The 18,219-nt window shown below is 40.4% G+C and overlaps 1 protein-coding gene across 1 annotated transcript in view; it reads right to left on the bottom strand.

Annotated features, from left to right (window-relative positions):
• SOGA3 (SOGA family member 3) overlaps positions 1–7,343 on the bottom strand; it is a 44,010-nt gene extending 36,667 nt beyond the window's left edge. Inside the window, 3 exon segments of the mRNA XM_039568590.1 lie at positions 1,570–1,698; positions 2,401–2,564; positions 7,339–7,343. Of these exon segments, the coding sequence (XP_039424524.1) occupies positions 1,570–1,698; positions 2,401–2,564; positions 7,339–7,343 (298 nt within the window).
• Between the last annotated feature and the right edge of the window lie 10,876 nt (positions 7,344–18,219).

Below are 18,219 nucleotides of genomic sequence, written 5' to 3'. Positions count from 1 at the left end.
GTTCGTTATCCAGAGGTGCTGTCAGGATTTAAGACCGATTCATGTTTGTTACCAGTTATGCAGATCAAAAGGTTATATAGGACTCAGACATAATCACTCCAGCAGATTTTCAAAACAGAGGAAGCAAAGAATACACCCTCACCCAGAACAAAATGTTATGTGGCATTCTCTGAAGGATGCTCACTTGGCAATTTGCCCCTATAATGATACAATCAGAGTTTTCATGACCACAACAGATTATGAAAAAGGGCTGTTAAAAGCCACATCATGCTGCTAATGCTCCTCAAAATATTCTGAAAATAATGTCTATGACCCACCGTTTCCACACTACCTTTATTCAACTATCCTTAGAGGGAAAACATGGGCAACGACAGAAATGACAGCATTCCTAACACGGCCTGCCCATTCCCTCCTAGAATGCAGCTTAACCGTTCTCTGCTAGAACAGGGAATAAAGAAAGAAGCACGATTGGGCAAAGTCAATGCAGAAACTATATCGTGCCCTGACAATTGGTTTACTCCCTGGAACATACTAGACAATGAGGCTGTGTTTGCTCTGCTCTCACTGGCAGGAGCACAACATTTCCTCTCAAATGCACTGTCATTAATAACCTGCTTTAAACCAATATTCTGGAAATTAATGCTCAACATGACACAATTTGGCAGACACTTTCCAAACATTAATTAGTAAAAAGAAAGCATGGGAGTGTAGAGCTATAAAACTTGTATGACAACACTTTATAAAAATTCTCTTTGCATTTCTATCAGCCACCACAAACAGAATTCCCACCCTACTATTGTTTAGAGCTATACAGGTATGAAATATAAGAAGTATAATTCAAATTAATAATCGGGAACCCTATGCTGTACCTGAATCTTTTCGGGAACTTTCACTGCAAGTAAGTCACCAGACTCAACCGCGACCTGCCAGAGCCCAACCCGTACCCTGCACGCCCCAAAATCCAGGATCGGCTACCACCTACAGTTAAGTTGGCTGATTTTAGATATATATATATATATATATACACACATGAATTTATATACATTTTTAACTGGCACAACGAAAGCCCCGTTTGAGACCAAGTCCGAAATCTCTGTCCTCACAAAACTCCGCGGCTCGACCTTCTCCCCAGAGGCAAACCCACGTGGCGCCGGGACGCGGCGTCTCCGCAGGTTTTCCTGTCGGGAACTGCTGTCCAGGCGGAAAAACGGGTAAATAAATGGAAGCAACAAAAGGGAGGAGTCCGGTGGCTCCACGCGCCGGCGCGGGGCTCTCCCATGCCCGGGACTTCGGGCCGGGCATCCCCCCGGCCCTGGCCCTTTCTCCCCACCGGGCGCCCGCCTCTGCCCCTGCAAGAATTCGCAAACGCGGCTTAAGATTTGGGAGCGTTTCTGCCTTTTGTCCTGGTTTAAAGGAAAGGAGGGGATTTTCGAAGCCCCCCTCCCCCCCCATACCTGGTTGCTCTGTTGCATCTAGATCCGGAGTAACATTTCCTTTTTGGGAAAAAAAAAGAAAGAAAGAAAGAAAAGAAGAAAAAAGGCTAGGATCTAAAGCATCTGCATTACTCACCACCACTTTGTCCGCTGCCCGGCTGGCGAAATGCATGCACGGAGAGCCGGGCACCGCACACGAGGTACCCGCCGCTGCCAGAGCCTCTCAGGAAAATGAAGCAATATTCATGAGCTGACCTCACTGGGCCTGGGAGACGGAAAGGGGGGGGAGGCAAGAAAGCAGAGAAGGGAAAAGAAAGGAAAAGATTAAACGGCGAGAACCCCGCCCAGGCCTGAAGGCTGAATTACGTCCCTTCATCTATCTGCACATGGTGGAATAGGATTACAGCGCAAATGGGGGAAGGAGCAGGCTGCAAACAAGGGATGCGCCCACTTTCTCTTCCCAATGCATCCAGGCAATCGATTCTGATCAATTATTTAGCGTCCCCGTCAGGGGAGCCTGCTCGGGCCGGGCAGGGCTGCCGGGCACCTTCTGTACGGGCAGGGCTGCGGTGACAGGGCTTGCTTTCCTTTGTTCGCCGCCCTGCCCGCGCCCTTCGGCAAGAGCCCGCTGCCGCCGGGAGGGGTAGAGACAAAGGCAGCCCCGGCTCTGGGCTGCTGGAGATCATTCCCTAGGGTTATTTACCAGCCTCAACACAGCCACTAACGGGCCACTGACCCTTTCTTTACTCGTGTGGAGGGCAAATCTGTTTTACCTCTCTGCTCAATAGTGAGGTGAATTTACCTTTGCTCTGAAGCACCTCAGAAGGCTCTTAAGACTTTGCGCTTGAAGTCTTTCCCAATTACAAACAAAGGAAAACGGGGGAAAGGCTTGCTTTCTTTCCCCTCCCTTCCCTCCGAGGAGGCACTTGCCGTGTGACGGCTGGGTGTGGGAGTGTCCCGGACCCACCTGTGTCTCTGTGAACATCCAGCAGGAACAGTCTCGGGAGAGCAGTGCTCCATTTGGGGTCCGTCTCTCTCCTCCTGCAGCAGCTGACGGGTCCAGGGGAGCTCCTGGGCTCTGCCTCAGCCCCGGCAGCGCCTTTCGCAGCGCCAGGGGCGGGGGGCACTTCCCTCCCGAAGGATAATTAAGTGATGCTTTCGTGCCCGTAGGTATACCAGCATATACATGCATGCATGCATCTATGTACAAACTGTATGTACACATATGCACTGTGCATACACGTATACATAAATGTGTGTGCATACAAGGTGCGAGCACACCTATAAAATATACATACGTATGCATGGGTTTGTACATTGTATGTACATATATACTTATCTCTGGGGTTCTTGTGCAGTCCTTGGGGGAGGGCAAGCTCAGGGGAGACCAGCTGTCCCCTTTCCAGCTACCCCTCCCCCCACGGTCCTCTCCACCTCTCCTGATATGCCGAGCAGGACTCAACACATCTAAACCAGCGTGTCCTGGCATGCAGAAAGGTACTCCCCCCATGCAGGTGCATGTCCTCCAGACTGGAGCCCAGGGACTGCATGAACGGGATATATATAGATGGGATGAGTTGAGGACAATCAGAAAATAGGAAATGGAACATTAATGCTGAATAAGAAAATCACTGGGACGATAAAAAGCTACTTTTTAAATTATTAATATTTAATTATTTTTTTAGGCCTTTGAAACTCAAAAAAACTACAATCATACCAAGTAAGCAGGATAATTGGTTGAAAACATGAGGAACAAAAATATGAAATATTTCTGGAGTTGGAATTGAGAAAATTTCCTATGAAAGCACTAGATAGATTCTGCTAGAACATCTAGGTCCTAATCTCAGTGAATATACAGAATAGAAGTATTATGGTCATCACAACAACATAGCATTTTGTTTACACAATATCATTCAGAGGGGCAAGCACAACAGTCCCTACTTTTAAGCACTGGACATTATTTACCATCCTTTCTGCTCCCTTGCTGGCCGAGTTGCCTGGATGAACTTTCCACAGAAAACAATTATGGGATGTGATGGCATCTTATTCCACCTACAACAAGTTTTATCATGTTTTTGGTAAGATACAGATTCTTATTTTCTCATAGTAGTGTCCAAATGAAAACCAGGTGATCAGATTATCTTCACCTACATTGTCAGGCCATATGTCTGATAGTAAAGATCAATTTTATGGCAGTAAAAATTTCCACTCTCTCAGTGTGGTTTGAGATGGTTGACTTGGTTCTCAAAATTTCCACTCTGGCTAAATTTACGTGCTGACAGAGTTATAAAAATTGACATGGGTACAAAAGTATTCTACTCATATCATTTACCTTTCTGGGGGTAATGGGTATAATCTACACAAAAAGTACTCTTTTTCTAATATAAGCTATATTTCCATTACAAAATTTTCTGCCAGATCTCTGTGGGCATTTTCTTTTACTAACAGATCACGGTATAAAATATACAATAATTATATCTATCCTTGAATAAGTGCAGTATGAAGAGACCCATATATTAATACAGTAAAAATTCAACTTATGAGCAGGTTTTATTATAGAGTCTCTAAAAACCTGTGGATTGAAATAATACACAGAAAGAAATGTCTTAACGTCACACAGAAAACAAGGAGCTCTCAGCTGACTATTGCCATTCAGAAATGACACTGACGTGCAGAACACTTGTATAAGTACACTGGCTCAAATGTCAGGGAAAACAATGGAAATAAAATGCTAGAAATTACTTAGTAAGAAGTAAAGAGCAAACCAGAAAATATAATTACTGGTTTCATATAATTTCATGGTGCAGAGGGATTTTGATTATCGAGAGCGGTTCTGGTTCCCCATCTCAAACCAGGCATGGGGGAAAGGGGTAAGGTTCAGAGAAGGGTGGCCAGGGCCTGAAGTGTCTCTGCTTAAGGAATGATGAGGTATGGTAGGAGTCTTCAGACAGGAAACAGGGTGACTGAGGAGAATGTAATGCAAGTCCCTACAGTTGTTAGTAAGGAAGGTAAACAAGTGTAAAAGGTTCACTGTTTCTCACAACCTCTTCCCACTCAAGTAGTGCAGAGATGCAAACATGAAGGAAAGAAACAAGCAGGTGATGGATTCCAAAAACCCAGAAAACTGTCCTTGTGGTTAAGCTATTCAACTCCCTGACACAGAGTAAGTATAAGGGTCTATGTGAGTTTAAGTGATTGAAGAAAGTAATGGAAAAAAAAATTAATTTGAGACAGAGGAAAAATATGCTCAAAACCCACCTCTCCTCTGACTATTTTTTTGATCTGGGAGATGGTCTGGGAGAGGTATTAGTATGTGTTTTTGCATTCTCTTCCATCATCTACTATTGACCACAGTCAGACACCTATCAGTAAGCTAAAATATCTTTGATCTGGCTCTGTATGACAATTCTTATCCTGTTCGTATCACCCTCTAGCTTTGTCTCTCTCTCTTTTCCATCTTCTTTTGTTTTCTTAATTTCTATTTCACTCTTCAGCCTTAGATTTATTTTTGTGCAGAGCATTGGCAACCTGCTGCACCCTGGTAGAGCATACCTATGACTTTTTCATGACTTTTTTGCCTTCAATAGCTAAAAGTGTTTTGACTCAAATTAGAGCTGTGAATACCTTGTTTTCTAGTCCCCATTATTCCTTGCTCATGTGGAGACACTTTTTGTGTTGAGCCTACAACTGCATTAAGTTGTATGAAGTTATGCAAGAGATGAAAGTAGAGGAAGAGAAAGGAGAGGAAGAATTTCTCCTCCAAGCAGAGTTTCAGTTTAAGTCATGTAAGTTTCTTTTCCTAAGTTAAGAAGAGAATCCCTTTACATAGCACTTTAAAAGTGTGACCGAAGCATGACCTCCTAGCTTTCAGCAGAGAATACTTTAATAACAGATTTCAGAAGTGGCTTGGAGAGGATGCTTTTCCAGGAGAATGCCTGGGTGGCTCGCAATTGCTGTACTTTCACCACCTGCTTACTCACCTCCTCTGCCCTCTTGGGAATATGCTGGGTTATGCTGGCGCAGAAAGAGAAGTTTCTGGAGCATGCTGTGCTAATTCATGGTGCTGGCACTGCCCCAGCTGGCAGAGGCTGCAGTTTATCTCCCCGCCCAGGAGGATGTGCTGGACACAACTAATTATATCCCAGTCCAGGGCCCATTTTCTCTGTCCATAAAAAAACCAGGTAAGTTTGAGACTTTCATTTACGAATTTCTAATATGTTGAGTAAGCACCCCATGAGGTAATTTGAGAACAAACAATGAAGACATTACAACAGTTCTCTTTTCTTATTTACTTGGAAATGGAAAAGCTTTCCAGATGTACTGCATAGCAGAATTGTACAGCTCCAAATCATCATATTTCAAAAAGAAGAAACCTTGATGTTAGGTAGGAATAAAACTTGGCTGAAAGAACAAAAATAAACCCCAAATATTTGAAGTTCATACAATTCAATAGAACAGAAATAACAGCACCAAATAATTTGTTAAAAGAGGCATAGTTTGGCATACACGTTTAGCCAGATCATTATATAAAAACTTGGTGGTCTGATTGCCATTTTTTGCCTCCTTTTTCTTCCTCCTTAACAGCTGCTTCTCAGCCAGAGACAGCTATAGCACAGCACATTGAGGCTGCACCTTCTGTTCATCAACAGACCCTAACTACCAAGGGGACAGGATGCCCCACCAAAGGTACAGCAATGCCATCTGCACCCTCCCTGGCAGTTCATCTCAGTGGGAGAAGTAGGTCATGTTGCTTTTGCTCCTATGTAAAGGAAGCAGCTTCAGCTTTCTTATCCAAGGGATCACCTAGATCCCTGTTCAGGAAGCCAGGATCTCATGCACTGTGTCATACCTCTCTTGGTTTAACCCTTAGCTTCCAACACCTCACTGGATTCTCAGACTCACAAGATTGTAAGAAGGCACAAAAAATTGAATTTGTAATGAAAATTAGAGGGATCTTTGGTTCCTCCAGTGGAAAATAAAACTAGATTAAATTAGGTCTGTTGCTTTTAATAACTAAATTCTTTTAAAATAAAGGCTTAGTTCTAATTTTGCTATCACAAATTTCATTCAGCCTTTACAAAGGCTTCAGGAAGTTTCATAATCCTGGTTTTTATTCCTACAGCAATGAATTGTACTTATTGTTCAGAGATAATGACAGAACTGAACATGCCTTGAAACAGGCCAGTGCTGCTCAACCATTTCTAATGATAAAAAAATTTCTGTCTCTGTCTCTCCTGTAATTGCTATGCCTTATATTGCTAGAAGGAGTAAAAAAAAATTATATCAATTTTGAACTTAAGACACTGAAAAAGGTCTCTGTATTGCCGTGTTTGCTGCCACTCTACTTTCTCATACTCTCTTCAGAGGATACGATTACACCAAACTTGCATGCATATATCTGCATAGTCTATATATTGCATTAGTACCTAAACCTCATTGATTACTTAATGAGGCTAATGGTAGAGGAACAGTAGAGAAAATTTTATTGCTAAGACTGTGTGAATGAAAGCCAAAATATGGAATTCCTCTAGATTAATCAATCTTGTACCCTGTCTCATAGCAGTTTATATAGTATACTCACTGGCTGCTGAAGGTAAACAATATTTCTTTGGACACTATAATACAGTACCAGTACATTCAAACAGCCTTTTCCAGGAAGAGATTCCAAATATAAAATATTTTTATTGCAGGTGATCTCAGAATTGAAATGGATGGTCTTAAAAGAAGTTTGTCATGAGCAGGCTGTACTCTGGGGTCTGCCTGCTTCCGCCTGACAGGGAGGTTGTGCCACAACCTGTGCATCACACCAAGAGGTGGCCCACAAGCAAGGTGAAGGTCTTATTGTCTATCCTAATCTTTAAAGTCCTCATTGTGACTTTCTTGAGCAGACTTCAGAGCTGCTTACCCCATCGTGCTCCACGACAGCTTAAAGCAAGTGGAGACAGTGGTTCTAGCATCCTAGGGAGCTTGCAGATACCTTCCTCTGTGCCTAAAGAGAGTCTGGGAGAAGCAGGCTCATCCCAGTCTCATACATCTGGTGACTAACAAAATGCAGTACTTTTTAGGTGTCTCCACAGTAGGTGATTTTTCTTCATTTATCTGTGGCACTAGAATGCCCAATTCCTTTTGAATGCTAGGGGACTTAGGTCCTTATTGTGGAAAGGCAGGGAGGAAACAGGTGAATAAACAGTCTGCATTTTGTTAGCTGAGAGGCTTGAGAGTGTTTTATGTTTTTATTCATTCCTCATTTAATGTTAATTAAATTTTTATTTCCTCCCTGTTAATTTGGGATGCTTGTTTTGATAACTTATGGATGTGTATAATTGTTTAGGCTGGGACTGTATCTTTCTTCTCTGACTTCCAGGTGGCCTCACATTACCATACACAAAATCTTCCAGATGCAAAATTCAACCTAGATTTTCCAAGATCTGATGTTAGATAACTAGTTGCTTCTCCACATGTGATACCTCCTGAATCGCTCTCTGCCTTTTTGTCCTCTTCTTATGGATAATCTCTCTTTTTATTTTGCCTTTAGTTTCTCTGTTAATTTTTCACTCTAACTTGCATTTCAGGATCAGTGGATTTTTGTACATATCATTTGTGAGCTTAATGCAATTTTCAGAGATACTCTTGGACTAGGAACTTTTGAAAATGTTGCCAAATTTATCTTGTTCCTTTTTTCTCTTAAACACCTGTGAGACAACATAAGTAATTCTGAAAATAAGTTTTTTCATTTCTGTGTCTTAATGGATTTTGTGTATGATGACCGGACATTCTATTTGTTGATTTACACTTACAAATCCTACAGAGAAATCACTGTATTTAGGCAAGTCGCAAATTAAAAAATCAACAGTGAATCAGATCCTTTCTTCAACAATTTGCTGGGCTTCTTATCAGGCCTGTTATGCTGTTATCTGCACCCTGGATCATATCCAATCTTCTTACATAATGCCCTGGTACTTTGGGAGAAATTAGAGGACTCTGGCACACATCAAAACAATAAAATTGGGATATCATGTTTTCCAGCTGGTGCATGTGCACAGAAAAAGCTCTGTAGGTGTATTGAGAAGTACACATGACAGGTTTGTTGCAAGGCTTTCGACTCAGGGACCGAATTTTGATTCAGATTTAAAGAGCAAGCGAGAAAATTATTTTCTCCAAATCTCCTCCCCTGTGTATGCTGACATTGCTTTACATGGTTTTAAATGCCAGACAGCGTCGATCAGCTGTGACTGAACCTGCAGCAGCTTCTGTGCTCTCTCCGGGCTGCGGGAAAGCCGCTCGCTGTGCGAATGAGGCCAGAGTCCCTGTTTCTATGGTGACTTTACCTGCAGTTACCCCATCAAGCAGCCCCTCTTCAATTCCATGGAGCTGGTGCAGGGGAGGGAGAGGGTGTGGAGGCAAGGAAGGAGTATTTCCAAGGAGGAGCCTGGGAAATCGGTATTGGTGTGTTGTAGTGTCAGACTGTTGGGGGATGGACAGAGGAGAGACCTCAATCCTGGAGGGCAAGCTCCAGGGAGATGCTGGGCTCCTCCACCCTTACCCCTTTCTGCACTCCTTGCATCTCACAGAAAGCATGGCAGAGACAAAGTGATGGTAGCCTGATCTTGTTTGGAGTCCCCACAGAGTACTGTTTTTCAGCACAGCACATCTACCCTGGTGTAATTCTATTATGAGAAAAACAACAATCAAGCTTTGTGGAGAAAGGACAGGGCCAGTGACACTGGAGTCCTGCAACAAGGCTTTGGGTCACATTGCCATAGCAATACGTAAACCCTGGACAGCTGATGCTGCTGCCCACAGAGAATCAGGACGTTTCAGGACAGATCTGAGATAATCCTTCATTGATCTGAGGTGCAAGAGACCATAATTGAAGCATAATTGACCCTTAAGCTTAAGGTAATGGCTTTGTGTTGAAAAGGGTGCTGCAGAGTGAGTCTTTCTTCTCCCTCTGTTCTGAGTCTGTATGTGAGGTTAACTTGGTATCTATCCCAGCAAAGTCAGCAATAAATCCAAATGTTTCTGTTTGGCCTAGTTAATCAGTTATTAACGAGACATATATACAGGACAGGAAGCCCCACAGGTTTCATTCATTATTGAGGGAGGAAGTCCAAGGAAGGCACATAAACTTACCCTGTCATATAGCCATACTTGCTCAAAAGAGCTGTGATCCATTCTTTCCAAACTCAGCCTCTTTTCCCACAATCTAAGTTGTCTTCTAGTTGTAGAAGAGGCATGTGTAGGAAGCAACAAATCCTCATTATACAGAGATATTCCTTTAAATCTTCTGGGACTAAATCTTGGCTCCAGTAAGGTCAATAGCTAATTTCACATTGTCATCAAAATGACCATCCCCAAATGTTAGGATTCCTTGGACATTTTGCTCATTGTCTCCTCTAAGCTGGAACAGGATTCTTCACACTGATTTGAGAACTGACAGATTTAATATAGAAGCTTTACTAAACCAACTGCTGTATGTAAACATATATTTTCAAATCACTGATTATTTCTGCCATGACTAGAAAAAAACAGTGTTCTGTTCACTTAAAATACTTCATATAACCTGAGAACTTCTGTGAATCATAATAATGAATTGTAGTAATGGACTATATTAAAACAACAATTGTCTTTGCATTTACAAAATTTTTCTATTACTTAAAAAATATAAGGAAAATAAAAATCATTTAATGCAGCAAAGCAGATGTTCCCAGTTTTACAATGAAGCCTTTCTTTCAAGAGGAAATTCGTAGTTACTGGAAAGGCTTTCTCTGCTGAGGTGGAGCTGCTGATGCTCGGGCACAGAGCCAAGCAGTGCATACCATCTCCTGTTTGATGCTGGCCATGTACCTTATGACTTCCAGTTACAGTCTTCTAAAGTCATGACAATATTTGCTGCCATGTCTTCCTCTCCTACCCTTCAGATCTAGTTCTGGAATGAGATATGAGTAACAGACTGACTCAGGGAGGTTAAGTCCTTTCTCTCAAAGATGACTGGGTTAATTTTTTTAAGGAAAAATCCTAAAACATTTTTACTCACTTTTCATTTCCATTTACTTTCCACTAATCCATCATAATTTTAAAGATGCTTAACTGAGCTGAAGCAAAATTTCAGCTTTCATTTTGTTTACCATACTTTTAATAGCTTGAATACCAAAAACTCCAGTTCCAAAGGCTTCACTACCATTAAAGCCCACAAAAAGACTCATGTGAAAGCTGTTCTTGCCCCCTCTTTTAAGAATAAGTGTCTTCTTCAAGGACTGCTGTGGTGACACTCTCATTGCAGGATGTGAGCCATTGGGAATCTGAGTGCATCTTTTAATTACTATCAAAGCTTTGGCAAAGGATCAAACTATTTCTTGAAGCAGGTTTAAAGTGTAACTCAAGCCCATGTGCTCTCATCAGCTACCCTTTCAAACAGTCTGATTCAAGGCACTGAGATAATGGTGACCTGCACCACTGATGTGAAATGACCACAGCACAGTTATTTCCAAGGCTGCCCGGTGAGCATGGGCACTGTGCCCTGATCAAGGAGTTCTGGAACCTGCATAGATCAATACCTTCCTGGGCCAAGAGCAGCTGCTAGTCCACTTCCCAGACAGCAACACTTGAGATTCTTCCCTTCAATATTTCTGCAAATTATGAAAGACTCACCATATCTGAACAGGGACTTGTTTGTATCTGTAGCTATATCCACCCTGAGATATGGATTCACCACTTGGTTAGTGTTTGAACGGTGTCGTAAGGACATCATACACACAAGGGTCATCGAGATCAGAGGAGATATTTCTTACAGGAAAACCAGAAGTCAGAATGACTCCAAAGCTTTTCCTCTGAGCCAAAGGCTTTTTTTGTACACTACCACATTACCTGGTAGCACAAGTTTCATCTGGACCAAAACCAAGCTAACTTAGTCCGAGTACAGCATGTGATGTTTATGCCAGTTTAAGGAATGATCCTGACTGCAGCAAAAGAGGTCCAGAGTAAAAACTGCTGGGCAAAGCTTTTCTTTTGCCATTTTTCTGGCAAAGCATTTGGAAAGAGTCATTGCTATTAAGCATTTGTTTAAAACCATTCTGTAGCACATTGCCACAATGTCTGGCACAAGGAGCCCTAAAATCAAATGTACCCTCTCTTTGCATCTGTCAGTTGAGCTGGAGACAGCTGACTGGGAGAGAAATGTAGATTTATTACTTCAGTGATATGATTTGGCATATGTGCATACTTGCCAGTGTATTGAAAACATGGTCTAGTCCAGTCTTTTGATTTTATTTAATTTCTATTTCAGTTATATGTGAAAGTAACAGGGAGATTGAAAAGTTATATAGCATCATCTAGTGTTCATCTACAAATCTACAGGAGCCTGCAGTTTCACCACCCTCACTTATTCAGATTAGCCAGCACCAGCATTGACTCCAGAGGAAAATGTGAGGTAAATTCCTTATTTCCAGCTGTTGGCCTCTGGACTCTAAGGAAGAAAAAAAAGGGAAAGAGCTGTGTTATACCCATGCTGTTAGCATTTGCAGGAGTGGAACAAGAATATTAAGTATTTTCTTGCAAGTATTTTTGCAGATAAGGCTAAGCCAAAGAATTTTGGTGTGTGATTTAAGTATAAGCATGGTAAAAGCCCAGGATCAGAGCCTGCTGTATGCTGATTTGACAAAATAAATTATAGTGCTATAGTACTATAGTATATATAGTGCTACAGTACTATAGTACTTTTAAGTACTTGTTCAAAGAAAGAGAATCAGAACAGGAATCCAAATTTTCCGTGTCCAAGGCTAAGCATTTTAAATTAAATTCCATGGAAGGAAATGCAATAGAAATTCAGGAGGACATCACAGAGTTCAGAAACCTGCCTTCTATAAACCGTGTCTGCTTATATTCACTGTTCTAGAGGGGGTTTGTCTTCTCCTTCTTAAAAGCTTAAGATTTCAAGATTTTAAGATTGGTTTTGCTTAACTGTGGACTGTGTTTGTGTGTGTAGAATAGCCGGCAGAGAGGTTTGTGCTACTGCAGAAAAAGAGGAGAAAAAAACTACCCCTGGTCTTTCATTTAAATCTAAGCTACAGTGTAAGACTTTCTGGTATCTATGTTGATGACACTCCTAAGCATCTCCAACAAGTCTCACCACTCTGGAAAGGGCAACCTCTGTTCCTAGGGAGCACAGCAGCTCCCTTCACCACCCAAACAGCAGAAAAAAGGTGGATCACATTTCCCCAGGCTCTTCTGCTGGATGGTATGCCATCCCCCATAAGTAAGGATCATATTGTGGCTCCCTGCAAAGACCACAGAGCATGACCCAAGTGACAGTGCAGGCAGGGAGGAGACAAAGACAGGTTATACTGGAAAACAGCGTGAGAGCAGGACAGACAACCAGATGGGAGGCTGAGGGAGGCATACCTTTTTATCGATAAAAACTATTCTTGTCCTCTTGATGAGAGTCAAATGGGACAATTACATAAGACTCAAGATGAGTAAGGTCATGTGACACTCACTTGAGGAAACAGCACTTCAGAGCAGGCCAGGAATATTTGGGAAGCTGGACTTTTTTTCTAGTGAAATCAATGAGTCCTCAGAGGTTCTTGTTTGATAGGAATACCTAGGAGTTAAATGAATTCCTTTCAAACCTATTTAAAACTAAACATGTATTTCTCTTGCACCCTTTTGATAATCCAAGGCACAATTTTTTGATGACTTGGGACAATGGACTAGAAATCCCTGTCTTGAAATTGCTGCCCAGTTGTGTGCCTCAGGGATTTTTTTATGGTCCCAAATTTGGTGACCTTTACGACACTTAGTCATATTTATGTTTGCTGTATATCAGCAGGTGGCTGTCAGATACAGGAAATGTATTTCACATGAATCTATGCATTGGACACTTGCATTATGGAATTGATATGTATGAAATCATGTCATGTGCAAAATCTTAGAAGCAGAGTCCTCAGGAGCACCCAGGTATTGGAGTTTGGGGTGTGGTCTGAAAAGAAATAAAAGTTAAGAGAAAGAAAAGCATGAGAAACTGAGCAATGAAATATTTATCATGTTTCCCAGAAAAAATGTTCTGCTAGAAAAAATGTTTGTTTTCTGTCAGGTCTCAACTTGGTGATGTGACAACTCTCCATATACTATCATTACGTCTCATTTCAATGTTAGCATTGTTGTGCAAACATCTGTGAATACCCAGTCATTTTCATCTTTTAATACCTATCCATGCACATGTTTGCTCCTTACACACCTTTTCTAGGTTTATAGTACCATAATTATGTTTCAGAAATGACTGATTTGGTTTAGGAATTATATGTTGAATATACATCTTAGTTTAATCAAATAGGTTTGGAATTTGTTTTTCATGAGTTATTCAGACTTCTCTAAATGAGACTGAAATCTGTTTTTCTTGAAAAATCACTCTTATTTTCTCTCTCATTGCAAATGAAACAGCAGAACCAAAATACGGTGTTGTATACCAACACAGAATATCAATTAGGAACAACAAGAGTGTTATTCTTTTCCATGACAGAAGCAAAATTAGGCAAGAAATGTGAGGCTAATACCTCATGTTTTATTTTATAACATTTCTTTCCAGTTGTCTTGTACTAAAATTTATTTTTCCTGCTGAACACTGATTTTTTTCTTTGAGAAATATTTTTGTTAGCTCTCCTTTCCTTTCTTGCAAGAAAGCTTCTCCCCTCCCCCTCCCTTTTATTTTTCAGCCTAAGGAAAATGGCTGCAGCTGGAAGATGGTTCACAGTCTTCTGAAAATTTTCTCTGCAGTCTCTAAGTTTCAAGAGCTTATTTTAATTCCTGAATTAATTGTTTACTCCTTCCAAATGGCAAAAAAAAATCTGTTTTGGTCCAAGTTTCTAATTGATGCAGTCATTTTGCATACTTCAGTAAATCTGGGCACTAACATCTAGCTACAGATTTACTGTTTTGGATATTTGTGCCTTTTTTTTAATGACTCTTTTCCATTATGCTGATTTTTTCTAATTAGTTATCCCCACTTATTCTCATTTTCATCTAATTAAAATGTCATGCTAAAAATATAAGTGAAGATTCAATTTATTTTTCTTATAAATGAATGCATAATTAATGACAGATTGAAAAATAAACCCAACTCACAATGTGATATTACTAATTTTTGCTGCAGCTTACTCTTTCCCTGGTGATGTATAAACAAGCAGCCAAAAGACTTCCTTGGCTTCATAAGCAATCTCTGGCTGTATTTGATTATCAATTTCTGAGAAAAAATAGAGATATTATATTAAAAATTTACTATCATCTTTCTCCATTTGACAGGTGTTTACAACTTAGATGTTCTCAGGAATATATCTCTCTATTTTGATTATATCAACTTTTCAAATACGTGTTTCAGTGAGTGGAGGATTTTTGTGTTCTGACTCAAGGGAATGAATTCCATCACATTATGAAAATAAGGCTGAAGTCTTTTGTGGTAGATGTTGAAGAGGCGATGCTGAAGACCATAGATCTGTAGGTGCTAAATTCTACAGGTACCTGGCTCCGTGATCAGCCTCACCTTCACCTTCAAAGCTTAAGATAACAAAAAGATGTGAAGGTTATGGTATCATCTGAACAAACCTCTAAAGTAAATATATTTCCATAATACCATTATAAAAATGAAAATTAAAGGTTAATTCAAATTTTCCTGGTTTGGGTCTGATAAGTGGTTTTTTTATTGGCTGGTTGGTTGCTTTCATATGTGTGTGTATATATATATATATATGTATATATATATAAGTGCACATCTTAACATTGGTCTTGCATGCAGGCCTGTTCAGGAAATTTGAGTATGGTCTCGACTCCTCTGAAGCACTGTGATCTGGAAAGTACACCTAGGACACCACCACAGGTACTCATTACACATCTTGTGTGTAGCTTGCTCCTCAATCCATATTTTTATCTTGCTGGTAATTAATCTTCTTTTACTATTATGAACTGGAACTCTGGAAATGTTGGATTTACACTTGCCTTTGTGGCCACTTGTCCAGCCAGACTTCCACCCAGCCAGCCTCATGGAAAGAATGCTGCTTCATCTCGGAAACAAAAACTGTATATGGTAAAATCCCACCACATACATGAATCTGGTATTTCCTACCATTCGTTTTTGTTTGTTTCTTTGTTTGGTTGGGGGGTTGGTTCTACTGTGTGTGCCCTGTTCAGTAGATTGCTTCAACTAAAAAAAAAGAAGAGAGAAGCAAAGTGAATATATTATTATAAGCATCCTTCACCAACAGGATTAATCAGCACAATTTAGTCTGAATTGTCAGGATCTGCAGCACAGGTTACTCTTTTTGGTGAGGCAAGATCAGAAGGGAACACAGGAAGGCTTTTGCAGAGGGGAGAAAGGGATTAATAGACAACACGAGAATGATGTCTTCCAAAGAAGGAGAAATGTTAGGTCCAAGGATGTATGAAGGAGCCAGGATAGGATGATGCAGCACCTCCTGCTAGATCCACTACACGTACAGTATAATTTCCTCTCAGATGTCTGATGCTCTTACCACAACCTGTCTTGCTGCATTAGTGGTTGGGTCCACTCATGTGACCACAGGGTTTGTCTGATGACCTTTACTCACAGCAACACCAGTAGCAATTTATAAACCTTTTTATAGCCCTGTTAAGGGGTTTTACTGGAGGATACTGAAGCTGGAGAGATCATCTCTGCCAAATATTAAAGGCCTGTGATAAATAAAAAGTCTGTTCAAGACAATACCTGTGGACAGTAACAACAGAGATTAGTAAGAAACCTAAATATATCCACTGCTTTAAGTTTATTCAGTGAAATACATGAAGAATAATTTTAGCTATACTGTAGTCTTTTTTCCCTGAAATAGATCACCATCAAGGGGCACCCACAATTACTGGTGGAAGCATCAGGGCACGAAAAAAATGCCATGTGATAGGGAGGCTTGTACCAATATCCCATCTAAATGAAAACTCATTGTTCTTCCTCTTAGGACTGCTACCTTAAAATGAAGTGGGTGAACCCTTCCTCTCAGTGCTATTTTATGTGACTGAAAGACGGTGACATCCCCAGTTTACCTAAAGGTTTCTCACCTGCAAAACTCTATGTCAGTTCTGAATTAATTCCACTGGGAGTACTGCTGCTTTTTCCTCACTGGCTTTCCAGTTCCTCCCTCAGTGTATCCCATCAGGACTAATGAACTTCATGTTTTGATAGTTTGGGGGCTTAGGCCTGCCATTTCTTCTTGTAGTCACCTCAGCTAATCTAATTGATGCTTATCAGCTTTCCTGCATTTACCTTGAAGTAAAATCTGTAGCCCACGTGAAAACTACAGTATTCTCCCTTGATACTTGACAACAATTACATATCAGACCTGAAATTACCACCTATGTTATTCTACAGTCTTTTCCAGCACGTGATTCTGCTGCAATGTCTGTATGAGCACATCCTTACTGAGTACCTGGTAGGGTACTTGCTAACAGAGGGGTGAATAGTAGTGTTGATGTTACTAACAGTTCCTTAATCTTCCCCTTGCTTAAAATGCCGGCATCCATGGAGCAGTGCTATGACTCAACACCCAGCATAAACATCACTCAAGTCCAATTGCCATCGCATGTATCCTCCCCTCTCCCCCCCTCAGGACAGCACAACCAACTGGACTGGATTCCAAACTGGAAATACCAGCTCAGATATTTCTCAAAGGAGAACTCGTGTCCATAAAGTCTTACAGAAACTTCAGCAACTTGTTTGCACACACAGATAAGTGCAAAAATGCAGTAAGATCTACAAATTCTATTATAATATTTTTCAGTATGAATTTTTTATTATTAATAAAAAAGTATTGTTGACTCTTTAAAGATTAATTGGGTTATTGAAGTCCTTTTATTACCATAATGAGACAAGAGGCTGAAACTTCTAAAACTGAAGGAACTAAGTGGTCTAAGTAGATGTACTCTTGTTTTGTAATTTGCCATTTAGTATATAACACAAATTTCTTTCTATAAAATAGCTCAAAATTTGATATGTCAAGAATTATGTCATTAATTTATCTCAATTCTGTATTGTAAGTCTTTTGAAAAAGTGTGGTTTTGCATTTACACTAGTAATTAATATTTTCACGCCTGCCCAGATCAGTGTTAGTAGGATTTGCCTTTCTAGATGGCAGAGCAGGAGAACAGTTTTTCATGCACAAAAAAGTTCCACACAAACATAGAACCAGTAGTTCACTACCAAATAATCTGCCATGAGGATGTAAATATAAGGTAATTCTTAAAAAAAAAAAAGTTTAAACCTCTCTTTACCTTAGGTACTTTAAGAGAAATCACTCATAATACCAAAAAATTATGTGATCATTGAAAAATTCTGCTATTTACCAGAAAGTCTTATTAATAAATAGAGTAAATGGGAAAATTTTGAATCAAAGTGATACATTTCTTTTGAATTTACTATCAGAAGTTTGCAGCCAGTTTTGACTTGCTCCCATCCACGGTTTAAGGTACTTTAGGCACACAAAGCCCAACCGAAACTCACAGAATTACTTCAAAGAAAAGCAGCATTTGCAATTTTTCTCATGCAAACAAAACACTACAGAGATAACAAACCACGTGTTTGTTTGCTGAGTGTTCTTTTGCAACCATTGGTTATCTGAGAAAAAGCAGCTGAAGATTATAAAGTCCTAGAATTCCTAGAAGTAAGTGAGATGAAGGCAGCTGGACAGTTTCACTTTTGTTGGAGTGTAACTTGGACACCAATTTTATCACTGGAGGCATGGCCTCTGTGTTCCCTTTGGAGTTTACAGGATTG

Source organism: Corvus cornix, chromosome 3 (genome assembly GCF_000738735.6).
Source record: "Corvus cornix cornix isolate S_Up_H32 chromosome 3, ASM73873v5, whole genome shotgun sequence".
Classification (NCBI taxonomy): Eukaryota; Metazoa; Chordata; class Aves; order Passeriformes; family Corvidae; genus Corvus; species Corvus cornix.
The sequence above is the reverse complement of the archived record's forward strand: the minus strand, read 5'-3'. Positions and strand labels throughout refer to the sequence as shown.